Genomic DNA, 26,871 nt, shown 5'->3' with positions numbered 1-26,871 from the left:
GCCTGGGAATAGTTAATGAGGTCTTATCTCAAACACAATATAAACACCTAGTTCTTGCCTTTCATAGGAGAGTGCCTGGGTTTTATTCTCAGTTTGATGATGATGATGATGATGATGATGATAGTGATAGTAATGATGGTGATGACAGTGGTAATGACTCTGGATACATTGAATTAGCACATAGCAAATTTAGAAAAGTGAAGGGTAACTGGTAGCTAAGCTTCTTAGCTGATAGTTTAGGATGGGAAGCAAAGTCCAATTTGTGAGATGCTATAAAGTAAGAGTCAATGGAGTTTGAATAGGGCATTGATTGTAGGCTATGAGACTTGCTGGGCCTTTGAAGCTACCTTGTGAAGGAATGGAGGAGTCATTGCACATAAAGAAAAATGAAAGCTGATTAGAGACATACTAAGGCGAGTGTGGTTTGCCAACTTAGGTTTATAACATCAGTTGGAAGCCCACTCCTGGAAGTGTTTGTGAACAAATTTAGGAATTTCAAAAGGGGGGAGGTGAGCAGATGAACTCTCCGAGGGAAAGACTGGAAGAAGAAAAGGAAAAACCCCACACATAAGTACAGATTCATGCTGATTTCTTAGTCAGCATTGGACTAGAGATGTCAGTATATCGTTGTACTGTTTTGTTCACCACTGATAATTCTGGAATATTGCCTGTGGGGTGTGCAATAGATGATTATTAACTGAATGATCCCATTCTCCCACTGAATGAAATGACCAGAAATGGATACCCACTGGGGTTGTGCAGAATGGGAGATAAACCTACTGTCATCTCAAAGGTGCATATGTGAGTAGAGCCAGCCCTCATACTCACAAAGGAGGAAGGAAAGTGAATAGGGGCTAATAAGGAAATTCTTCTTCTTCTTTTTATTTTTGGACACAAGGGCCTAAACTCGAATTTTTGCATTCTCATTCAACTTTCATACCCATGGCTGATGGCTTACCACTTGATGAGCCATGCCATCAGCCCAACTTTTTGCTGGTTAATTGAAGATGGAAACATGTAAACTCTATTGCCCAGGTGGGCTTGAATCAGTCTTCCAGATCTCATCCTTTTGAGGAGCTAGGCTTATAGACGTGAGCCATTGATACCCTGGGGGTTGATCTCAGGGCCTGGGTGCTATCCCTGCACTTTATTTGCTCAAGACTAGCACTTTATCATTTGAGCCACACCTCTACTTCTGGCTTTCTGATGGTTAATTGGAAATAAGAGTCTCTTGGGTTTATTGCCCAGGCTGACTTCAAACATCGATCCTCACATCTCAGCCTAAAGAGTAGCTAGGGTTACAGGCATGAGCCATCAGAAAATGTTTTTTTTAAATGTACGACTAGGGAAGTAAAAAAGATTGACAGCTACTGTCACTTTAATGAGTTTCTACTTTAAGACTAATTTTTAGAGGAAAGGTAAAAGGAACTGACATTCTTTTTTTGAAGAACTAGAAAGTTATAGAAATATTAATTGAAATGATCAAATTAATGCTCAGGTACATATAGAGTCTGTGTTTGCAAAAACTGAAATGGGAGGCCAGGTATTTTAGTCCTCACCTGTAATCCTATCTATATATCAGATCAAAGCCAGCCTGAGCAAAAAGTTCATGAGACTCCATCTTGACCAACAAAAGCTGGGGCCACCGTGCACACTTGTGATACTAGCTACATAAGGAAGAGATTGGAAGCTCATGGTCTAGATCAGCCCATGCATATTTTACATAGGAATTTATCTGAGAAGCCACATATTGAAAGATCAAATCTTGGAGTTTTTATTAGAGCATTAGCATTCTGCAGGCGGCCAGTTTTTACCAAGGCCTGCAGCCCACAAATACACTTAACACTATCAGGAAACAGGCCAGAGAGGAAAGATAGAACAAAAACAATACCAACAAACCAATCCAGCTCCAATGAAGAGCTGACTTGGGATGCCATGGTGACTGGAGATGAGCCAGGAGACAGGACAAGGGACACGAACATAGAGGCATGTAGCATGGTGTAATGGTGCCTGAGCTGGCCTAACCATAAATAGGGTCAGGTCAGGGTGTTTGGTCCCAGGAAGCTCCCAGTCCCAAGCACTTGACTGACAGGTTCAGTAAACCTATAGGGCATTTGCCCACCCCTGTCCTTGGGATTCAGGAACACCCAACGATGGTGCTGGCCAGGTCTGACCTCCATTTTACACATAAACATGAGACAATTGAAAAAACAAATACAAGGGCCTGGAGAGGGGGATCATTGCTCAAGTGGTTGACTGCCTGTCTGGCAAGAGCAAGGTCCTGAGTTCAAAACTCAGTACCACCAAAAGAAAACCCCGAAACAACAACAAAGCCCTGACATGGGCTTGGATTAAATAGGGGGAAAGATTAGCTCCAAGAACAGAATTCCTTATAGTAGTGTTGGGTGGGACTCATCTAGGCTGACCTTACATTGACATCCATCTGTACCCCATGGTTCAGAGCCATGGAAGTCTCAAGGAGCCAGGCTTCCCTCTCCTGTTGGAGGAGCTGGGGTGTGAGCTTGTGAGAGATTCCCTCTCAAGCCTCACCAGGACCTCCTGCCTTTTGTCAGGATTGCTGGGGGACTGGGTCTTCACATTCATCACACAAAAGTGCTCTATCCACACCTTCTAGCTACGTCCCTACTGATAGCTCGACATTTATTTTCAAATAAAGTCATGCTTTGCTTTAATGCAGCAATTGTGATTCCAAAAAAAAAGGTATATAAAAATAAATGAAAGAAGGAGTATCAAATTAAATCACTAAAAACAAAACAGGCATTTGTAATTCAAGTATTTCTGCAGAGGATCTTTTAGGAAGATGAATAATTCTGTGAGTCATTGGTTCCTTCTCCCCACACATTTTCAATATTCTGAAATGTTGAGCTTTCCCAGCTAGTAGGGATTCCTCTCAAGACAGCACAAAAGAAGAGAAGCTGCTCTTGGCTCAACCCTCACTTACTGACACAGAAGTGGTAGTAATTGAAACAGCAGTCCTGAAGTGAGCCAAGATAAGAAATGAGCATTATTACCATAGTTGATTAAAGTAACAAGATAATTTAGGCAGATAAAATGTAATTAACCTCTGGAATGTGTCCAAATGCTGATGGCTCCCCTCCCACCACCTACTGTTCTTTGACCTTAAATTAATCTTGCTGGGGTTTCTCCCTGATAACACTTAAAAGGATAAAATCATGATGATGATATGTTTTTAGTGTGGTTGAGAAGATTAAACAAACAAGCAGGAAAGAAGGAATTTTACATCCCAATGGTGAAAATTGTGCAGAATTGGGATTCAATGTCTTTCCGTCCCTAGTTTATTCCATGCAGGTTGTATTGGAGGCTCTGAGTGGCCTGTAGTGGTATCTGAGCACGGGACCAGGGTGGAAGTGAGTCTGGAGGTACTGGGGTTTTTGCCGACTCCAGACAGACTGCCAGGCACTGGAAGTTCGGTGTTGCTAACTGGTGATGGAAACAGAAGTGGAACAGGTGGCAGAAAAGGTGGCTTCTTCCTACCTTATGATGTCTACAGCAGTTGCTGATGACTGTGGACTGTTACTAATGGAGCTACTGAGCAGCAAGGCACCTGCTAAGGCTGCAGTTTGGGGAGCTCAGAAGAGGCAGCCCGGTTAAAAAGTTCTCTTGCACAATACAAACACATCGCTTCCTTCCAGCAAGTGGGCCTCTTAAAAAGTGGCAACCAAATTTTCTAAGGATGGATGTTGGTTGGGCAAATTAGGTATAATCAATTACAAAGTATCTGGCAGTCATCATTTGAAGCTTATTTACCATAGTAAAGATGATAAAGATATACATTTCAGAAGCAGTTGGATGAGGTATAGCTTACTTGGTAGAACACCTGCTTAGCAAGCATAAGGCCCTGAGTTCAAACCGCAGTATGGCCAAAAAAAGCACAACATTTCAGAAGCCATGGCATGATTATAGCACAAAAAAATTAAACAAAGCAAAGGAAGACAAAAAAAATCTCTAAGAAACAAGACCTCCTAGAAGCTGCAAATATACAAAACAAAATGCTATTGTAGTTATGTAAGAGTTGTACAATTCTTTTAAAATTTTGTTTTCCAAATTTCATAGTATGGTTTATAATGCCTTTAAAAAAGGAAAATGAGGAAAAGTCTATATGGAAAGGAAAAAAGTAAAAAAATTAACTGTAACGAAATTTGAGTTGAAAAGGCTTAGTACCTTTCACAAACTAAACTGTAAGAATCCATTTCTGATGAATATGGAAAGTACTATACATTCAGTCAGTTCTAATGGGAGTTTTGGTGTTAAAATTTGGGGCTGGGGATATAGCCTAGTAGCAAGAGTGCCTGCCTCGGATACATCAGGCCCTAGGTTCGATTCCCCAGCACCACATATACAGAAAACGGCCAGAAGCGGCGCTGTGGCTCAAGTGGCAGAGTGCTATCCTTGAGCGGGAAGAAGCCAGGGACAGTGCTCAGGCCCTGAGTCCAAGGCCCAGGTCTGGCCAAAAAAAAAAAAAAAAAAAAAAAATTAATGAAAAAAGTCAACATTGAGGAGAAATTCTCAACATACAGTGGATTTTATATTCTACCATCCCCAAATATAGAGCCATTGTTTTTATTGTGTGTGTGTGGCTCTAGAGATGGAAGCTAAGGCCTTATGCTTGCTAGGCAAGCACTCTACCATGGAGTCACAACCTCTGCCCAAAGCCATAACATGGGATATTTATCATTTTTGCCTTGGCTTCTCTCAGGTGGAGAGCTCATTGAGGACTAGAACTGCATAGTAGTTGCTCCAAAATACTTGTTGAGTTAGAATACTAGTTTGATTACTCTTTTATACAGAAGAGCCTCTTTTTATCCTTAACTATATAGCATTCTGCAAATGTGCATTATTGGTGAGAAGTAAGAGGCAGGAAGCAATTTAATGTACCCTAACATTTCCTCTTTCTAAGGGCATCTTCCTAGCTGCTAGGAGTGAGTGGAAACAGTTTTTCATTAGGCTATGGAGTCAGCTCCCCAAACCACTGCAAATAAAATTGTCTAGGATCCATTTTTAAATGATCATGCTGGCTTTGCAGGCCTACAGACCTGAAGATCATAACACAGCCTCTGCAATGTTCTGATATTCCGAGATCAAATTGACTTCTAACTGATCTACTTCAAGTGAATGTGGACTGTGGAGCCTTGCAGAGTGTGTGATTTTTCTAACTGGCATTAGTTTCCTGTGGGTTCTTTTCATTCCCACAGGATCTGACCTGTATAACCGTCCCATACTGAGGGGAGGGTCACTTTCTCCTCTCCACTAGAAATGTACAGAGACAGAATACTGAAGACCTCAAGATCCAGTTATTTATAAGCAGCTGGTTATCAAGAAAAAATATTGGCAAGGAGCCCCATTCTGAACCTCAGTTCACCACCACAAAAAGTCTGAAGAAAATGTTCACGTGACATGGCATTCCAAGAACATTAATGCTTTAGCCTGTTGCTTAATGCAGGTTATACAGCACTATACAAGCCGCTGTCTGCACTACCCCTGTTTGGAGAAGTGCTCTCAAGGAGCAACGAGGGTCATCTGTTGGGGTGGAAACAGGTAGTTCCTTAAAATGTCAAATAGAAAGCAATCTTCAACCTCATCTCTCACCCTCACACTTTAAAATGAAATAATCAGGACTCAAGGAAGTGAGGCTGTCTGATGAAATTCACTCTGATTTTCAGCATTTCATCAAAATTAACACTTTATCTTCTTCTAATTCGGTGATCTCAGTTGGGCCCATCTCTTCTGCTGCACATTTATGGAGCAGTCTTAAACGTCCAGAGATATCAAATGACAGTATATCAACAATATAAACAAAATACAAAAAATGTATCGCCCATCAAAACCCTTGCTATAATAACTATCAGATACAGAAAAGAACCTGTTATCTATGGGGCCAGCACCACATTGCTTTGTTTTTCACATCAGAAGGTCTACCTCAATTCTTCCTGCTAACATTTCAGGCTCACTTCTTCCATGCTGTTTCTAGGCATTATTCCCATTGAATTAACTGGGGCTATTGATTTGCTGCAAATGAGTTAGATTTATGACCCATTTTGTTCATTAATGTGAAGATTTTAGTAGAATTCATTAAGAGATCAAAAGCAAATAGAATAATTATGTAGGAGAGAAGATTCCCTGGGTTTTCCTGAAGGCAGACACTAAGCTCCTGAGTATGCAATAGACTGTTGGAAGTTACAGAGTACAGAATAGAGAGTGGACTCATCTTCATATCTCATACATGTTTTCCTCTCACCTCCCCAGGCCCATGGGGCTGCATGTCTTTTCTCTAACAAGAAGCTACTGAAGAAATGTAAGGGAAAGTAGAATGTTGAAGTAGCAGCAAACTGTTGCTATTAATATTTCAGGTGACTTGCCATATATTTAGAACTGAGTTTAAAGGTCTTCCTGTAGTTTTGTGTTGTTGTTTTTTTAATTTGGGTGTTGTGAACGTTCTTCTACTGCCTGAGAAGTAGGACAAGCAGATGAAAGCAAATTATCCCAAATTCCCACCAGAGAAATGTGTTCATTCTGATTTTTCAAAATCAGCAGCAAAATGTACTCCATTATAAATACTTCAATTGTCTCTTTGCTGAGTAACCTGATTATTTGCATGCAGAGTAGAATCTTTCTGAAAAAGGTCTTTATTATCCCTGGAGCCCTAGGATAAGAGGACAAAGCTTAAATAAAGAAAAAAATTATAGTGACACTTGGGAACATTGGGGTTTATGATGAAGAGTGAATGAGAAATTTCTTTTGAAATATTTAGCATGAACTCTTGTGTTTAACTACATTGTTGATATGGGTCTTTTTTTGTTTGTGTTTTAGTTTCAAAGACCTATAAAAGAACAATTCTATGTATGTCAGCATGGGAACCTGTTGGGTACAGGGTCTGTGGCTCCAGCTCCAGCACCCCCCCCCCCCAGCCAAACCATACAGAGTTGTACATGAAATTAACTTAGTCTTCAGTAGCTTTGCATGGCGATCATATCATGAATGTAAAAAGGAGAAATGCTGAGTCCTTGTTTCTCCTTTTCTTTCCAGCTACTCGGTGACTGTGCAAGAGTCCTACCCACATCCCTTTGATCAGATCTACTACACAAGCTGCACCGACATCTTAAACTGGTTTAAGTGTACACGGCACAGGTAAGAGAAACTCAGACCTGGCTGGGAGGCGGGGGGGCCGGGGGGACGGTGGGAAGGGGCTACCTGGGAATGGGGTCAAGCATTGAAAGATATCAATCACTTGAGCAGGTATATTCATGTCCTTGAGGGATTGTGACTGTCGTAGCCTTGTGCCTGTGATCACAGGGGCACAAGAAGGCTTGGGTAGTTTCAGACCTGTGGAACCTTGAGATATTACCACAGAGGAAACATGTAGGGCCCATCATCTAACCAGAGCAAGAATGCATGCAGCCTCTGTACTGTGAGTGACTGATATCACTGCTTGTCAGGAAGTTCAGGTCTCACCATATGTTTCTAACTGACCAATGTAAGCTGAAATTTAACTCTTAAGTAAGCTATATGTTTGTAAGTGTGAACAATGATGTGAGCCCCAAATCATTAGATATTGTTCTTAGTGTTTGTTAATAAGGGCCGCTGATGTCCTCATTTTAGTAGGAAAATAACCATGGTGCTATGAGTAACAGACTGAGTGTGGCCTCTGTTATCCCTTGACTATTTGTTTAACATGGGTCTTTTTGTGTGTATGGTACTGAAATATGAACTCATGGCTTTGCATTTGCTACACAGCTATTCTAACACTTAAGTCAGAACTCCAGCATGTACCTAACCTAGTTATTTTTGAGATCGAGTCTCACTCTTTTCCCAGAGTAGCATGGACCATGACACTCATAATTTGCAACTTCCTACTACAACAGATGCAAGATGTGTCCCACCATGCCCAGGTTTTTTGTTGAGAGAGAAAATCTTTTTTGCCTGGGCTATCCTGGTACCATGATCCTCTTTATTTTAGTTTCCTAAATAGCTGGAATGACAGATGAATGCTGCTACACCCAACTATTGGTTGAATTGAAGTCTTGAGACGGTTTTGCCCTAGCTGACTGCAAACCCTGGTTATCTTTGTTTCATTCTCCTGAGTAGCTAGGATTATAGTTGTGAGCTAGTGTGCCTGGCTTAACATGTGTCTATCAAACAAATGCAAACAGGTCTATCTTTCCCAGCAAACTAAATTCCTTGAGAAAGAAAACTGAATTATTTAGTTCACTGCTATGTTCTCAGTGCCTAGAATGGTGCCTGTAATAGAAAAGAACAAACTGGTATTTGATTCAGTGACTATTATACAAATGGAATAGTATCTATTAGTCTCCTATTTGATAGTGAGATGACACTATTCTGAGATTTTTCTAAAAATAAATTCCGATTTCTCTGTGTGTGTATGTGTGTCTCTGTCTCTGTTTCTCTCTGTCTCTGTCTTTCTCTCTCTCTCTCTCTCTCTCTCTCTACACACACACACACACACACACACACTCACAAGTTGGGTAATGAGTACATTTCCTTTTGTTCAGTGTCTTCTGTTCTCTCATTCTCTCACAGTCCTTTCCTCCTGTCACCACCCACAAATTGTATAGTTCACTTTCATCAGTGTCCAGTGAGCTCTACTGCTGCACTTTTTTACCCTTTCTCCCTTGAGTTCTGTACCCTCTACCATTGAATGCACCACACATAAGGTTATATTTCTTATTTGAAGCCTTTTGCTTTGCAAACCTGTATTATAGCCATAAGTCTTTTTTCAGACGAGATTGGGTGCGTTCAGGGTGGTATGGCTGTAGACATAAGTCTTTGTTCAATAAAGTAGAAATCATGTCTGCTTCATTTACTGGCCAGCAGAATTAACCATGTGACTCTTCTTTTGATTTAGAATCAGTTACCGGACAGCCTATCGCCATGGGGAGAAAACCATGTACCGGCGCAAGTCCCAGTGCTGCCCTGGCTTTTATGAAAGCAGAGACATGTGTGTCCGTAAGTAAGGCATCTGTTCTTTGTGGTGCACCTGGCTGTCACAGCGCTGGTGTGCTCCTGTTGATGGCAGCCGTGCTGGAGGCCTGGGAGAGGTCCTCTCAGAGTCCTTTCACTTGACTGCTACTTGACTGGTGTTCACGGGAGAAGAAACAGCTTTGTCTCCTTTCCTAGCAAAATCTCCACAGAAACTTGGCTTGAGGGAAATCAGCTGCTGTGGAAAGATGGTGCAAGGCAGGGCGGCCATGGTAACTGCAGTTCTTCAGTAAATGTCTCATTGGAGACCTGTCCAGAGTCACCTGAATGAAGTCTGTGAAGTGAGGAGCAGTGACAGTTGAGAAATGATAATAAGCCAGACATCTATGTCTCATATGGCATAATCCTAGCTACTTAGGAGGCTGACATCTAGAGGAGCAAAGCTCCAAGTCAGCAGAGGCAGGCAAGTCCTAGAGACCCCATCTCTAAAATAACCACATGACTATATGCATAGATACACACATATACTGACTAAAGTATGCAAGGAAGGATTCCACTGGTATAAGTCCTTTGAACAACCAACTGATGGTTTAGCAAAATGAATTCCAGGGAGCTGGAATGTATTTTGTATGGGAGGTGAGGTCAAGGGAAAGGGGAACAGATAAATGCTGAGAGGAAGGGTGGGAGAATGCAGTCATAATACTCAATGTGCATGTGTGAAAATTGAATGAGGTAAATTGAGAGAATGTGTGGGATTGCGAGAGATGGGAGAGAATGATGAAAGGGGTGACCTTGATCAAGATGCATTGTAATCACAAATTGACATGTTGAATTAAAATCCTTTCTACAACTACTTAAGATAAATTAAAAAAATAATTAAAAACTCAAAAACCAAAAAATAATACACTTTCCCCAATTAAAAAAATAACAAAATAACCAACAAAAAACTGGGCTGGAGGCATGGCTTAAGTAGTAGAGCCCCAGTCTAGCCAGCACATCAAGCAAGTACAAGGCCTCTGAGTAAATGACAATAAATCTGAATTACATAATAGAACCTTAGTTTCATTGTTGCTTTCCCTTTTCTCTTTGCTCTCCACGTCACCAATTCATTGTTTTGAGAGGACTTTGATGGGATGTATTTTGTAGTTGAGGTTTCTCACTATTGTGTGTAGGTCATGAGGAGATCATGAGAAATGGTCTCACTTCATTATTTCAGTTGCCCACACAGCTCAAGGGGCACCTACCCTACCCAGGTGACATTGAGAAGCATGGAGAAGGGCTTTGGCGATAGTCTGGGATTAGCAGGAATGCTGTACAGATCTCAGCTTCTAGTGCTAGCTGCCTCAAGATAACTCATCTGTGCCATTTTGGGCTACTTTTTTTGTCACATGGAGAAATAACTTGGATTTGCTCATGTTTCAAACTTCCTTTCAACCTTTACATTCTGATCTTCATGCCAATGGGTTGATCCTCAGCTCTGATGCAAAATCAGGATGGCTATAATAATCAATGGGATAGAAAACAAAAATACAGTATGTAATTAAACAAAAACTAACAACAACAACAAAAAACCACCAGAAAATGAAAGCACATGGTGAGTGGCCATCCAGCCAGTAAATGCACTTCTGTGACATATTGCAAAGTGACATATTATTGGATTGGAGACATTTAATCAGTCCCAAATATTGAATATCTTCATGATTTGTAAGTCTTCCCTACTAGGAACTACTCCAGAACACATCATTGTGCTTAAATAATTGTTCATATCTGTAATTAGATAAGATGAAATTCCTGGAGAGCTGCTTGGTCAGAGGTGTTTGTATTTCTATAGCTTTGGAGTGCTTCCAATTTATTTATACACCGGCAGAGAATAAAAATTCCATTGAGCTCACACCCTGTGCCAATTTTTTCCAATTTGTATGCTTTTGATTAATATTGATGCTGAATAAGAAAAAAAAGATCACGTTTAAAGTCAGACATTTTGGAGAATAATCATAAGGTGATCTCCATGATCCAGGCTGATGGGAAATTTTCTGGAGAGAGTGAAGCTGAATGAATCCTCCGTATCGGAGTTGAGAAGCCTGGCCAGGGCAGGCTGGTAATCTTTAGGTTACTTGGGGTGCTTTAGGTGACATTATTTTGGAATCCTTTCTGTGGTTCAACTTTATAAGCATATTTCTCAATACACCAGCAACTCCACAATCAGGCCAATATCTTATTAAATACTTAGGCAAGTCCACTAGCTTGTCAAATCTGGTAAACAAACAAGCCTTTATCTTCCACTAGACTCCTGGCAGGGTCTCTGATTCACCTTCCCTTAGACACTTTTGGTTGTTGCTCCCAACATTCCCCTTTTCCTAAGCAATCTTAGCTATCTGTGGCCTCCAGAGACAGAAAGGCCTCCCCCCGCCCGCCCCCCACCGCTTTGGATCTAGGGGCTTTTGTTTCTCTTTCAAGCTATTTTGCATTTCTTATCTATTTCATTATGGAACCTGCAGCAGCCAACTTAGTCTTTTCCCTTGCTCACTCTGTTGTCCCTGGGGCAGCTGGCACTGCCACAGCACCCTTGTGGGTATAGAGAACGAAGAGAGATCATGGGATCCTGAGTTGTGCTTTCATGATCTCTTTTAATTATTTCTAGTTATCAAAAGGAGTGGCAAGAGGAATAGATCCTTATTTTAATTGAGCTTTTGCTTGTTTATTTGTCTGGATGGGGCAGGGGTGGGGAGGAGAAGGATGCTTTCCTATAAATACCTGTATTTGAAAAGTTTCTTTAAGGTTAAAAGAAAGTTTTCATGCTTCCATTCCTCCCCACAGCCCCTCTGCAGTGGGTCACACTTCAGGGGGGCACGCAAAGGCTGGGTCTGGGGTCCCCAGCTGCCTCTCTTGGCTGACTGCCTCTCTCTCACCTGTTAGTGTTTGCTAACAGCCTCAGCCCAGTTTTAGAGGTGAGAACACATCACAGATATTAGAAGTAGCTCTTAATCAGGACGTCATCCAGGGTCCATATACTGAGGTACCATCTTTTCCAGGCCTCAGACATTGCAAGTCAGTTGGCTGCTGGTCCACAGATGGCCATGGCAGGGACCGGGTGGTCTGGTCACCCCTGGCTGGACTGAGCAGCAGAAGGATCTGGGTCAGTGGTCATCTCTGAGTGGAGGGAAAGCTCCTGAGGCACTGGGGGGCTGACCATGAAGCTGGGCGTAACTCATGCTTGGAAAGGATTCATGTTTCTGTTCTCCTTTTCTGTGTAGAAGAATTCTGTGTTCATTTATAATGAGGCAGCTCTTTCTCTTCTTCCTAGGGAAAATTGGATTCAACACAAGGGGTTCCATCAGATTAAATTTAGCATGCATTTATTGTGTGCCTGCAGTATGAAGAACCAATGGGTTGGGTTGTAGCAATGAAGTAATAGACTTCTGGGTAGACATATTTCCTGTCCTCAGAGAGTTTGCCTCAAGTATTTCTTAAGTATACTTAAAGTAACAGTTAACTTTATTGAGTGCTTACTATATATCAAGCATACATTATCTTATTAAAATTTTTTAAATATTTCTATGAGAAAACTAAGTCTTCAGACCTTAAAGAATTCTTTCAGTCTGATCTGATGGTGGTGGGAAGTAGGAATGGTGCTGGTATATATTCTAAATGGAGAATTAGATTCTTCATGTATAAAAGAGAGCAGAAAAGTTAATGAACTAAAGGTTAACCTGTCCACACAATATACTGCCTTCTCCTCCTCCTCCTCCACCTCCTCCTCCTCCTCCTCCTTCTTATGCCAGTCCTGAACTCAGGGCCTGAGCACTGTTCTTGAGCTTTTGAGTTCAAACTTAATGCTCTACTACTTGAGCTGCAGCACCACTTCCCACCAAGAATTCCTTTTAAAAAAAAATTGTTGTTTTTGAAAGTGAAATACAAAAGGATTGAGGTTACATAAAAGAATTATTTAACTGCATTATGGTTATAGGACTTTAGAGATATACTGTAAAGAATTTGGAGGGTGCTGGTTGTAATGAATCTCGTAGCTTTAATCCCTGTTACTTAAAGCTGAAGATAGGAGGTCGTAGTATCAGGCTCTTCAAGGCAAAGAGTTATCCACATCCTATCTAATAACAAGTTGGATGTAGTGGCACATGTCTTTAATCCCTGTTACTGGGAATATGGATCTAGAAGGATCATAGTACACAGTGTGAGATTCAAAAGGTAGAGACTCTGAAAATTAAAAAGAGCAAAAGGGCCCAGTGCAGCTCATGAGGTAGAATGCTTGGTTAGCAATCTTGTGACCCTGAGTTCAAACACCAGTATACCAAAAAAAAAAATGAATGAATGAATAAATGAATGCTTGGATAAATTTCACCTTCAAAAAACAACATGAAGGCCAGCAGTTCGGTAATAAACTTTCTCTCTTGCCTGAAAACAAAACAAAACAAAAAAACAATGTGAAAAAATTTAATTTATTCTAAAATCCAGGTCTATGTTCTATACATTCAAAGCTTAATGCTCTCCTTTCTTTTCTTATTTTCTTTTCTCTTCTTTCTTTATGATGGAACTGGGTATTGAACTCAGGACTTTACTGTTGTTCGTTAGACACTCTGCCATTCCCCATTCCAATTCTGTCCTTTTGATAGTGACTTTAATCAATGAACTATTTTTTCTTTTCAAATTGATTTTTTCAAAGAACTTCAGAGAAATTAAATAGGCCATGAACACAAGCTGATTATGCCCAGCTCCCCAACACTACCTGTCGAGGTCTGTGGTCACCCCAACAGCACAGGCACCATTAGGTCTAGAATGGGAACTCTGAGGGCTGCCCCTTCTTTGCAAATCCTTCCAAGCTTCCAGCTACAGCACATAGCACAAAGAGAGACTAGGTTGACGGAAACCACTGTAGGTTTGGCTCACATTTCACCTGTAGGCACAACGGAGGCAGCCGGCTCCTAAGGGATGTTCTTAGAAGTCAGAATTTTCTCTTCTACCCCATTGATCAGAACATAATTTCATGGCTTCACCAAGCAGCAAGGGCATCATTATAGTATATTACTGTGTGAAGCGGGTGAGAAATATGGGGAGACAAGAACCATCCTAGCCACATAGTAATATGTTCTGATATAAATTGCCAAATGATTATACAGATCAGTTTTGATAACTTATATGGCAATTGGTGTTATATAATGGTGCCCACTTCCCTGTGTCTGTCCCAACACTAAGTGTTGTTTTTGCTTTTAATCTATTACATACAAAAAGAACACCTTGTTTTCTTTTGCATTTCCTTAATTACTAGCAATGCTGACATTTTTTAAAAATTCATATTTATTAGCCATTTATATTTTATAGAAAAGACAGGAGGAGGACAAAAGATAAAAGGAAAGTATATGTCCTTTGGAAAACCATAGGAAGACTGATTAGACACAACCGGTGACTCTTGGTGACTGTAAGGCAGACAGTTTGAAGCTAATATTTGGCCCAGGATGAAGCCAGTAGGAGATCTAGGCTTTTCAATCCCTTCTTCTCCCTGTCACCGACAACCATTCCCTCCTTTCCCAAGACCTCAAGTGTTCCCAGCTCCAGGGCTGACTGGGAGACAGGAAAGTCTTTTCTCCATCGCCCTTCCTGGGAGCACTCACAGTCTGGAGGGATCTCTTAGCCAGGGTGAGATATAGCTGTACTGAGCCCCGGTAGCGAGGGAGTATCTCAGTCTCTGAAGTATGGTACTGCATTTTACAATAAGTGAATCTTTGAAGCCACCCCAAGGGACAGAACCATGATCTACAACAGTTTCACTCCAGGAAAATACACTGGGGGTGGGGGTGGGAGGACACAATTGCTTTCCAAACACACCTTTGGAATCTGACCTCTTAGCACCATGAAGTTATATGGCTCCTGAACGCAGAGAGGAGGAAGTTGGCAGCTATCCCTCTGTGGGAGGAACCAGGAAGCCCAGAGACAAGGCCAGCTAAATATTTGCTCTCAGATGGCCTTGGCTTCATCTTGGCTGATGGCAGAGAAAGCTGGTCATTGTAAGCAGAGTCTCCTGCAGCAGAGTCACAAACAAACAAAGAAAATGTCCAGGGGTCCCTTCTCTAGGCCAGTCCCCATTCTCTTTGTCCAGTTGCTTTGTTTTCCTCTGATGGATGCTACTGGGAAGGAAAGAACTATTCAGACAATTATTCCCTCTGGATTAGACTGAAGTCTGATACTCTGTTTTCTGTTAGCTTGATGTCACATGTTCACTTGGAGTCACAGTTCTGGTGGCTCCTGGAGACTGTGTGGCTTGGAAGGAAGGCAGAGGGAAGGCATAAGAACAGGTCTCCCACTTGCTTCCTTGCAGGTTGGCTGTGATGGTGTATGATTGGTTCTCACGGATGTGGCCTGCCTGCCGTTGGCACTCCCTAAAAGAACTCTGGAAGGGTACATGAAAAGCCTTTACTCCCACATACTCAACTGCATACGATTTCCTGTTGTTTGAGGAGAGAGTGTGACAATTGATTACCAGAGCAGGGAATAAATATTCACAGCTGATTTCTAACTTGGCCAACTTTATGTAAAACTGAGCTGGCCATAGGCAAATAAGTAGCTGAAACTATGGTTGGTATTACTATAAAAGAAAAGAAAAGTTCTACAGGTAAATTCTCCCCTTATTTGAATAGCATGCTTTAGAAAACCTGTTTTTTTTTTCTTCTATTGGTACTGGGGCTTGAACTCAGGGTCTTACACTCCCAGTTTTTTCAATCAAGGCTAGTGCTCTGTCATTTGAGCCACAACTCCACTTCTGACTTTTTGCTAGTTAATTGATGATAAGAGTCATCGACTCTTCTTCCTAGGCTGGTTTCAGATTGTGGTCCTCAAGTATCAGCCTCCTGAGTGGGATTACAGGTGTGAGTTGCCCCATGCTTGGCTAGCTATGAGTTTTAAACCCTACAGTGGGGACACGGGCTTACAAACCCCTGCAGTTCACTTTTTTCCTTCCAAGAGACATATATGTGCCACACAGGTAGCACTCTAGAGAGCCACATTAGGCCATTTGCTACAGAACCCATATGTCTTTTTCTACTGCTTCTTTTGTTGTTATCTTTCACTATTGATTCTCTCTCTCTCTCTCTCTCTCTCTCTCTCTCTCTCTCAGAATTTTAAGATGCATTAGACCAGAACTAACAAAAACCTTCCAGTATGAAGAGGTGGTGCCATCCCTTAAATAGTAGCCTAGGATTTGTGTTTGGAAGGCTACTGGGCCATGTCCGGGCTGTGAGAGGATGAGCAGAGTGCTGCAAAGTGCCCCAAATGGCAGTGGAAGGCTCCATGCCTGTGATGGGCCTCTGTCTTTGAGGGGCACTGTGGACTTCTTGAATCCTTGGGACACCAGTTGTAGCTTCTAAATTGCTTGCTTCCATTTGGCTTCTGTTGCATATAGCTCTGCCATTTAATCAAGAGTTCTGTTTTCAGGCTGGGGATATAGCCTAGTGGCAAGAGTGCCTGCCTCGGATACACGAGGCCCTAGGTTCGATTCCCCAGCACCACATATACAGAAAACAGCCAGAAGCGGTGCTGTGGCTCAAGTGGCAGAGTGCTAGCCTTGAGCGGGAAGAAGCCAGGGACAGTGCTCAGTCCCTGAGTCCAAGGCCCAGGACTGGCCAAAAAAAAAAAAAAGAGTTCTGTTTTCCACATCTGCTCTTCCGTGGATCTGACCCACCCATTTTTGCTTCCTCCTCATGAGATGGAATATTTGTAAGACTAACTCAGGATCATATTGCCTGCAGTTTTGTCTAGGGGATGAAAAAGTATTTAAACAGCTACATTTTGCCACAAGAATAGGATTAACATTGGGAATGGACATGTTAGCCAACTAGGTAAGGCTTTGGGGGTGAGCTCCACTGACAGCATAAATTATTATCCTCCTCTTTCTGGACAAGGATGTAAGGGCCTATTTCATCCTTATCAGGGAGTGTTTTCCTGCTGAAAAGCCCTCCTTCAGACTGAGATGCTGTCAGAGCACTAGGCCAGGCATCTTGTTTAGGGCCTCTGGCAGAGTTGAGTAGCAAGGTGAGAGTGGAAGGAAAGGAAGTTCACAGCAACTACAACCTCTATTTTGGGTTCTTTTGAATCTCCCATGTTTGTTTAATAATACAGCTGTGATCTTGTCAAATAATTCTGCAAAACCATTGCCTATTGAGTCGTTTGAGCAGAACTTTTTGAGGGGAGGTAAAAGTGAGACAATCATGGTAGGTTAGCCAGAGATGAGGATCAACTGGTGTGCTCTTCCATGCACCAATCCACCATGCCCTTCTTGCCACTGGCAGGGCAATTTTTCCTGTTTCCATGGTAACCCTGTCTGGACTTGGTTGCTATGGAGTCTGACTTGGTTCAGAGGCACCTACCAGCAAACGCGGGGGAAAGCCTTTTGTTCACTTACTGCACCAGCACAAATCCCAACTTTCCCACACATCTATTGTGACCTAAACTTCTATTTTCCAGTTTTAGGTACTGGATTCTGCTAGAAGTGAAAGCAGGACCTAACGAATAATGCAGGAAGCATTTGTGGTTGTTATTGCTTCCTTACTTTTTAGAAATTTATGAACAGAAAGTATGTATTAAGTCTAAAAAAAATCCACTATGAATCCAAGATAGCTTCAGTTTAATCAGGTGGAAATCATGTCTGCTGCCTGGTTTTGCATAAGAAAGCATGACTCCAGAGTGCCCTGGCAACCAGGAGAAGGGAAACAAGTACCAAAACCCTTGCTTTATCATTCCTGAAACTGCAAGCACTGAGGGTCAGGTAGGATTGTTACAGAACTAATAATTTATGCAATGTCTTTGCAGGGACAGATAACAGCTAATATAAAACTCAGAGTGGAGAAGTCATTTTTATTATAGGATGGTTCAAATCTTTTTGAAGTCAAAGTAATTTTAAAATAATGGAAAAGAAAACACATTTTGGTTTAAGTGAACAAGCATGGTACATTGACATGACTAGGTGGTGACAGGACTTGTATGTTTTCTGTATGCAACAGTGAGTGCCAGCATTTTTTACAGAAAATCCAATAGGAAACCCAGTATCCATCTGGGCCACACACAGAGATGCCAGAGGGAAGAGAGACCCAAGCAACGCTCTGATCAAATCAGTGCTTCATGAACTCTATTTTTCCTTCAGTGGTAAGAATGCTCTAAGTTCCAGACCTGTTATCTTTTCTCAGGGTAAATAAATCTAGTCAAGACTTGTGGAAAAGGAGCTAGGGATCCCAGGGAATTTCCACATAGAAAAGCAATTCAGTTAGGACAGCCTTATCCTGAGCTGAGCCCTGGACTAGCAGACTTAAGATAGGGTGCCAGACGCAGCTGTTTCTGCTTAAAAACAATAAGGTAATTTACTATACTCAGCATAGGATTGAAGGACACCAAAGGAAATATGCCATTGCAGAGGGCACCTGCCTGTGGATGATCCCAGGAGAATAGGCTTCAAGAAAGTTGGGTCCTAAACTTCATGTGTACTTAACTTGCATGCCTCTGTGAACGTCATGCTCACCTTGTGGGATTCCTGGCTGCCCTCTCCAAGTTCTTCTGTGTACAGAGTCCTCTTCCTCTTGAAGACTCCTGTAGCCTGTTCGAAGCTGTGGGGTTGCCTGCAATAAACTTATTTGGCCATGGGATTCTTCCTCTTCCTTCTTCTTCTTTCCCTCTTCCTCCTCCTCCTCCTCTCCCCCCCCCACCCCTGTCTGTCTCTCTCTCTCTCTCTCTCTCTCTCTGCCAGTCCTTGGGCTTAAACTTAGGGCCTAGGCACTGTCCCTGAGCTTTTTGCTCAAGGTTAGCACTCTATCACTTGAGCCACATGGCCACGTCCAGCTTTTTCTGTGTGTGTGTGTGTGTGTGTGTGTGTGTGTGTGTGTTACTGAGGAATTGAACCCAGGGCTTCATGCATCCAAGGCAAGCACTCTACCACTAAGCCACACTCTCAGCCCCCTTATTTTCCCTTTATCTTCCCTTCCCTAAGAACATAGTGAAATTTCACTTCCTTGGCCCTACTTAGTTTGGAGAACATTGCTTTAAGGGATTCACTTTTCTAGAAAGTTAGAGTGCATAATTATAAATATAGTTTCTCAGAGAATTGTTGGAATTAATTTCTTCTGGGGATATTTGTCAGTTTTAACAACTCAAGCAAGGGAAGGTTCTAGTTGAGCCATGAAGGGGTGTACCAGATGCCTAGTTTGCCTGCCTCATGGGTGGGGCGTGACCTCTCTATCCTGCCATCCACAGAGGCACTTCATGGCCAGCATTGTCCACCATAGTAAACTATCCACATGTGTGTGTGGGATGTAGTTCTTGGTGTGAAATTGGAATGGCTGTATGAATGACGGATTTGGCAAGGCCAAAAATTAGAACTCAAACATGATGGGCAAGTTCAAACTGTGAATGTAAAACAGGCCCTTTTTGGTGTGTGTTTTTAAAGACCTTCCCTCGGGTTTTTGTAAAGTCATTTGTCTATGTCAGAGGTGTGGCCATATCTTAGATCCTCCCTCCCTCCCTCCTTCCTTCCCTTCCTTCCTTTTTCTTTTCTTTATTCTTTTGAGATAGAGGCTCACTATGTTGTGCAGGTTAGCTTAGAACTCCTAAGTTCAGCCAGAGTGATCATCCAGCTTCAGCCTCCCGAGTAGCCAAAACTACAGGCATGTGCCATCATACTTGGCTTATGGTATATACTCAGGTTTTGTTAGGTCCATGCAGTCTTTTGTGTCGATATAGATTTTTTTTCATGAATGTTTGGACTTTCCTTTTCCATGGAAGAATCATGTTATTGGTAGCACTGGTTTGATAATCCTATGTGAGAGCAAATAGGAGAGCTGTGACTTTCAATGAGCAAATGCTCTCCTAGTTTATACAAGTTCTACTTGACCTGAAGTATTCCTCTCATTTGTCCATCTCCATCTGGCCCTGAAAGGTATCTGATATTTTATTCCTTTGTATTTATTTATTTGCTTATATGGAGAATTCTAGAAGCAAAGGTCCTATGCCTGTTCCTTCCCTCCCCTGCCCCCCCACCACACACACATTTTTTTTCTTTTTTTGAAAAACTTCACTGTCTAATTAATAACTTTGGCTCCAGTCTTTCATATAGAAGAGCAATACCTGGACAGGGGAATAACTTTAACTGCTGAGATGGTTATTGACTATTGGATATCAGGACACTTGTATACTCATGCTGGTGTAGACAGGAAAAGAGAGCAGGAAGAGTACATGGCCACAGAATAGGAAAGGGTGTGTCCAAAGCCCTCCACTAGGAAGTGCAAAGACACCAGGTGGGACAGGAGGCACCTCCGCTTGACCTCTGCCAACCCCTGTTTTGAAACTGTGACTGTGAGGATCCTGTTACTTACATTACTTAAATCTGATTCAGCTTCAGGAGACAACGTGAGCATCCTTGCCTAAGGAGATAATGCCTGCAGAAATGGAGAATTAAACTAAAACTCTTTCCATTTTCAAACAAATAAATAGGATTATGTGCTCCACAGATGGTATTTCCATTCCTCGCCTAGGATCCATCACAATAGTCTATACCTTCTTTCCTTCTTTCTTTCATATGTTATTTACTTTGTAGAGAAGACGATGATTAAAATATCACATTGTGATTTTTTTTTTTACCATGAACTTGCTCCCCGATATTTCCTGAGAACCTCTAAAGCCAATGCCTCCATGGCTGTGGGGAGCTCAGTCACCCAGGAAATCACAGTGTGGGCATGGAGCTCAGTGCTATAGCATTTCCTTGGCATGCACAAGCCTATGGGTTAGCTCCTCAGTGCTGAGGAAGGAAAGATGGAAAAATGCAAGAAAAGAAGGAAGGGAAGGAGAAAAGAATGATGGAGGGAGGGAGAGAAGGAAGGAAGGAAGGAAAGGGGAGATAAAGGAAAAGAGAAAGAATGGAAGGAAAGAAGAAAACAAAGAAGGGTAAAGACTGTATAATATTTTAATGTTAGCACAGGTTTAATTTTCTTCTCTGCCCCCTCATCCCCATTACTGGTACAAAGAAAGTTCTTTGCTCTTCTTTGCAGGTTCTCCTCACGATGCAGTTATCTTTTTAAATAGCTCCACTGAAATTAAAATCGACAGAAAGTAACCTGCCATGTTTAGATATACACACTGATAAGCTTTGATGTGTGCACACAATCTCAAGTCCTTCACTTCCCTCACGGCAAGGAACATGCTTATAGAATAGGAATGTTTCTGCTCTTCTTTTTGGTGATTTCTTCTGTCTACCTCCTTTCCTCCCTCTCCTCAGGCAACCATTGATATGATTTCCATTACCTGGGGTTACAGTGTATTTCTAGAGGTCTGTGCCAATGGAATCCTATGCAGTGCTGACTTCTGATGTCTGCTCAGGGCCTCATGCTTGCTATGTTGATCATCTACCACTTGAGCCACACCTCTAGCCATGTTTTGTCTGTCTCTTTTGGAAATAAAGTCTCAAGAACTTTTCTTCCCATGTTGGCCCCAAGCCGACCTCTGTCTGCTCTCATCTTGGCTTCCCGTGTAGTCAAGATTGTAGGCATCAACAACCACCACTTAGCAAGAAACTTCCTTCTGATCCTAGTTCACAGACATTTCTTTCAGGCATGTGTGTTGACTTCATTAAGTGCCTTTTCACATTTTTTTTTTGGCCAGGCCTGTGGCTTGGATTCAGAGCCTGAGCACTGTCCCAGTCTTCTTTTTGTTCAAGGCTAGCATGCTACCTCTTGAACCACAGTATTACTTCTGGCTTTTTCTGTTTATGTGGTCCTGAGGAATCAAACCCAGGTCTTCATGCATTCTAAGCAAGCACTCTACTGCTAAGCTACATTCCCAGTCCCCCTTTTCACATTTTTGAAGTAATGATGTGCTTTAAATAATGTGTAAGTATTTATATGCATACATACACATATATGAATACATATGTGTGTATATGTATATGCACATATATACTACAACATCACAATAAGTATATAGTAAATGTAACATGAGTATATTACATTGTAATTCAAGTCAAAATGGTGATTCCAGGGGGGACAGGGTATGTAACTAGTCTCCATGTTCTTATTCTCTGCACATCTTTTGACCATTCCCCTTAGACGTAGACAAACTTTTGACTCTTTACATCTCTTTCTCCTAGCAAAGGGCCTTCATTCTGCTCAAATAGATGCTTCTTAAATTTTCACCTGAAAGACTTATCAAAGGGTAGATGTTCTAGTTAGGAATCATGTTTTGTGAGTCAAGAAAATCGATCTCTGAAACAAACATATGAATACTAGGGATTTATTATCCTTGTGAAAAAGAAGTCTGGAAGGAGGTGATTTACAGCCACCGACCTTTCACCCTGGGAGGAAGTCTGAGTATGGGCTTCAGTGGTTGGTTCTCTCATCTCTTTTCTCAGAGATGTCAAGTGTGTTTTGAAAATTCAGCCCATGCACTGGGCATCCAGAAGGGAAGGAAGGAGACCTGTACTTTTCAAACAAGTTGGAAGGCTTGTTTCTATTGGACAGTTATTTCTGAGGAATACTTTGATCCTAGACACATATCCACATTATGATGTTATTTCCTTTAGAACAATTTTGTTTAGAAATCAATCAAGTTTTCTTTTCTTTTTTCTTTTTTGCCAGTCCTGGGGCTTGAACTCAGAGCCTGAGCACTGTCCCTGGCTTCTTTTTGCTCAAGGCTAGCACTCTACCACTTGAGCCTTCGTGCCACTTCCAGCTCTTTCTATATATGTGGTGCTGAGGAATCAAACCCAGGGCTTCATGTAGACGAGGCAAGCACTCTACCACTAGGCAATATTCCCAGCCCTATAATCAAGTTTTTTTTTTTTTTTGCCAGTCCTGGGCCTTGGACTCAGGGCCTGAGCACTGTCCCTGGCTTCTTCCCGCTCAAGGCTAGCACTCTGCCACTTGAGCCACAGCGCCGCTTCTGGCCGTTTTCTGTATATGTGGTGCTGGGGAATCGAACCTAGGGCCTCGTGTATCTGAGGCAGGCACTCTTGCCACTAGGCTATATCCCCAGCCCCTATAATCAAGTTTTAAAGGAATCTTTGCTCACTCTTCTTTCACATTTTCCATCCCTAGGTGTAAATCCTAAGTGTGATATATGTGGCAGAAGAAAAAAATCCTTGATGATAGCTAATGGCTCTCAATATGGAAGCTGAGCATTTACAAGTGGAAGGAGTGATGACTATGGTGTTGCTAATGGGATTTAAGTGGATTTAGGAACAACACTGAAATGGGGACCTTGTGATAGAGGACCCCAGGGCCTTCATGTCAGTCCTCACCTGTCCACATGGCAGACAGACAGACTGTCCGCAGCTTTCACTTCAAAGACCTGCCCTGTTCATTCCATCCATCTTGGGTCTCCCACTCCTAGAGGAGAAGATGCTGTGGCTCCGCTGGCAGCCTCATGCATCTGGGGCAGGGAAGTGAGTGTGGGTTCACAGTCAGCTTATGTCTTGCCTCAAAAAAAGGCTTCTTTGGATAAAATATTTCATTCTTTTCTTAAAGAGAAGTGGGAAAGATGAATCATATGGGATATACTATCTTGGCTGGGGTTCTCTTAGCTTCTGACAATAAGAAGAAAGGACATGGAGAAAGAATAATGACTCTGGTCCCATGGACGGGAGAGCCACAGGTGTAATGGTTGTAATGGTCTCTAGTACTTGGGCTTCAGATCTAAGTATTTGAACATTTCAATGCTTGAGCATTTGATCATTTGCTGAGGTAGAGTCTTTTCTTCTTTTCTTTTCTAGTTCCCTTGGGCACTTTATACATGACTTAGTCCTACCTTGAGCCTACCTTGGTTTCCCAGGGGTGGTTTGTTAGTCACGGAAGCTTCCCATCTAGAATACATGGCATCTCAATGACGAGAGGGAAGGCTGGGATGGAGGGCTTCTCACACAGCTCATCTCCCACAGGATGGTTGGCATCACATAGTCCTTGCGTAGTCTTTCATGTTGAGTCTTTGCTCTGTTCTCCGCTGCTGCTTTCCTTTGTTCTTGACCATCTGGCGGGTGCTTGGTAAGGATGCTGCACACAGGGGAGTGGGCAGTGATGGGAAGCAGGAACAGAGTTGATCTCCATTGGTGTGCAGTGCTGCGGGGGTGGGGGGATCTCTATCACACTAGGGGAATCTTGCGTGCTTCTCTCATGCAACCCCACCAACAAACCATGCTTCGCATCACTCACATTCCTATTCAACTGTAAGATTTCTGCAAAGCTCAAAGGTGAAGGCATAAGCTTTTAAGAAAAAGACATCACCAGGAAAGCAGTTTTCTCCTTCTTAATTAGCTTTCAGACAAATGAATGTTCTGCTAATGACTCATCCACAATTTGTTTTAGATATTGCACAATTGTTACTACAAGGGTTTTCTAAAAATAATTCTAATTTTAAAATTACTATCAGAGAACTTTCATTTATTATTTGTTGTAATTGTCCAGGCTTGCCAAGATTCCTTTGTTATAAACAAAAAGTTTACATTGTCAAACATGAAAACATTTGTATAATTATGCAAAAATCTGAAAGCATTTCAAAGTGAATCTGCTTTAATTCTGCCCAGAGGAATTTATTATTTTTTAGAACTGACAAGAGCCACAAAAATAAAAGAGTAAGAACAGGCATATGCAGGTCAGTTCTGCCTATTGTTATTCATTTGGGCAGTATAGGAGTTTGAGTTCAGGGCCTCATGCTAGTTCAGTTTACTCACTTGACTGGTGCTTTACCAGTTGAGCCATGTCTCCAGCCCAGGTTTTTGCTGGCTAGATTGCAGATAAAAGTTTTTCAGACTTTTCTCCCTGGGCTGGCCTCAGACTATGATCTTCCAAATCTCAGCCTCCTGAGTAGCTAGCAGTGTTGATTCTTTGCCTTCTGGAAATATGTGTAGCCTATGCAATTCTTACTCAATTTTAAAAATAAATCTTTCTTCATATTGGAGCAGAGATGTTATTTAGTTATGTCTGTCTTAATAATCAATTCAAATGGTCCAGCAGAAATCACTGGAGTTAAGATGCAACACAGCTACAACTAAAGTCAAAATTTTATTGACAGTCTTTGTGGTAACTGCATATCATAGAAGTTGTTTGTGGGGAGAGAGAAGATGGATGTTAGAAAAGGAAGTTAAGGAAAGAACAAATGAAAGGTGAGAGAAGCACAGGAAAGCAGAGCTGAGAGTTGCCAACATGCAACCCTTCTCCCCTCAGCCAGCCCCTTTGCAGACAGATGCAAAATCAAGCTGCTCCCATCCCATCCAAATTCTTGAGAACCCAGAGATTTTTCAGATTCTCAAAGGGTAGCATTATTTTTTTATTATATATACTCACGATACGTAAAAAACAAAGGAATGTTTTCTTCTCTATATATTAACCTTATAGTATTTTTATAGAATTAAATGGAGAGAATGACACTACTGAATAAACACAACAATTTGGAATTTGAAGACATAGATGGCACTCTTCATCAGCCACCACATCCAATTTGTATGTTTGTACGTAATGAGGTTTGAACTCCTGTTCTCTGTCTTGCTCAGCTCACTGGCTCACAGTTAATGCCCTACCACTTGAACCATGCCACCAGGCCCATCACTGTTTGCTGATAAATTGGAGATGGAGTCTTGCAACTTTTCTGCCTAGGCTGGCTTTGAACTGAGATCCTCCAGTTCTCAGCTTCTGGATGGATCTCAGCTTAGAAATTCTCCAATAAAACAGAATGGAGATATAGTTTCCAAAGATCTGGGAGACATTTCTCAATTCTCCTCAATAGAAAAAGTACATGTGAGTCTTCTGTGTCACAGTTGGGAATTATGTGTTCACCAACAAAAGTGACCATATGACATAAGAGAATTGTCTCTTGATCTATTTTGTCAGTCTGGGATCTTGTCAACTTGCTTTGTAATTTGTTTCTTCATATGTGCTCTTCTCATTTGGTCCTCACTGACAGTTTTATTAAACAGCAGTTCAGGCAATTTCCCTGGAAACTTCTTTTCTAATGTAGTGTGAAGTTGAACTCAATAGCAGAAATGGGAGACTTTATTTGGAGATATCAAAATAAGACAAGGAATTGTTTGGTTATTTGGCAGGGCGGTGGAAGGTATTGAAGAAAATGATGAAGCGTGCATGTTGTTTTTAGGTGATACTTGAGCCTCGGATGCACAACAGCTGTGTTGTTGGTTTTCTTGCTTTCTTTTTCTTGAGCCAGCTTTCTTTATTTGACTGATGTTTTTCTCTCTGACAGCTCACTGTGCTGATAAATGTGTCCATGGCCACTGCATTGCTCCGAACACCTGTCACTGTGAGCCTGGCTGGGGTGGGACCAACTGCTCCAGTGGTAAGTTTCCACCTGCTGCTGTCTGTCTTGAGGTGTCCCACGCTGTGTGAGTCCCCTTGTCTGCAGCTTCCCCTGTAGGACCATGGTTTCCTTCTGCATCCCAAGAGGAACATGGTGGGGCTGGGAATATGGCCTAAGGGGCAAGAGTGCTTGCCTCATATACATGAAGCCATGGGTTTGATTCCCCAGCACCACATATATAGAAAATGGCCAGACGTGGCGCTGTGGCTCAAGTGGCAGAGTGCTAGCCTTGAGCAAAAAAGAAGCCAGAGACAGTGCTCAGGCCCTGAGTCCAAGCCCAGGACTGGCAAAAAAAAAAAAAAAAAAAAAAGAAAGAAACCAAGAGGAACATGGTATGGAATTCCAAAAGGAACTCATTCCTGTTACAGTTCCTGCCAGTCTGTACAAGCACTTACTATAGCAGTATTGTTAACCAAGTATAAAAGCAAGTACTTTGGAGGAAATGACATTCAAGCACCAGACTTCTATGTATATCAAAACCTTTTCCTTGAGATGTCTTGAGAAACTGCATTTACCTATTTTTCTTACTTACTTTAGAACTGTGGAAATGACTCT

General features: G+C 41.9%; 1 protein-coding gene across 4 annotated transcripts in view; it reads left to right on the top strand.

Annotated features, from left to right (window-relative positions):
* Megf10 (multiple EGF like domains 10) overlaps positions 1-26,871 on the top strand; it is a 115,070-nt gene that overhangs the window by 2,673 nt on the left and 85,526 nt on the right. For all 4 annotated transcript variants that reach the window (XM_048356893.1, XM_048356892.1, XM_048356890.1 and 1 more), the window contains exons 2-4: positions 7,066-7,167; positions 8,903-9,003; positions 26,203-26,295. In XM_048356893.1, the coding sequence (XP_048212850.1) occupies positions 8,943-9,003; positions 26,203-26,295 (154 nt within the window). In that variant the 5' untranslated portion in view covers positions 7,066-7,167; positions 8,903-8,942. The remainder of the gene's footprint in view (positions 1-7,065; positions 7,168-8,902; positions 9,004-26,202; positions 26,296-26,871) is intronic.

The sequence above is a fragment of the Perognathus longimembris genome, chromosome 11 (genome assembly GCF_023159225.1).
Source record: "Perognathus longimembris pacificus isolate PPM17 chromosome 11, ASM2315922v1, whole genome shotgun sequence".
Taxonomy (NCBI): Eukaryota; Metazoa; Chordata; class Mammalia; order Rodentia; family Heteromyidae; genus Perognathus; species Perognathus longimembris.
Note: the sequence above shows the minus strand (reverse complement) of the source record. Positions and strands in the feature narration are given on the sequence as shown.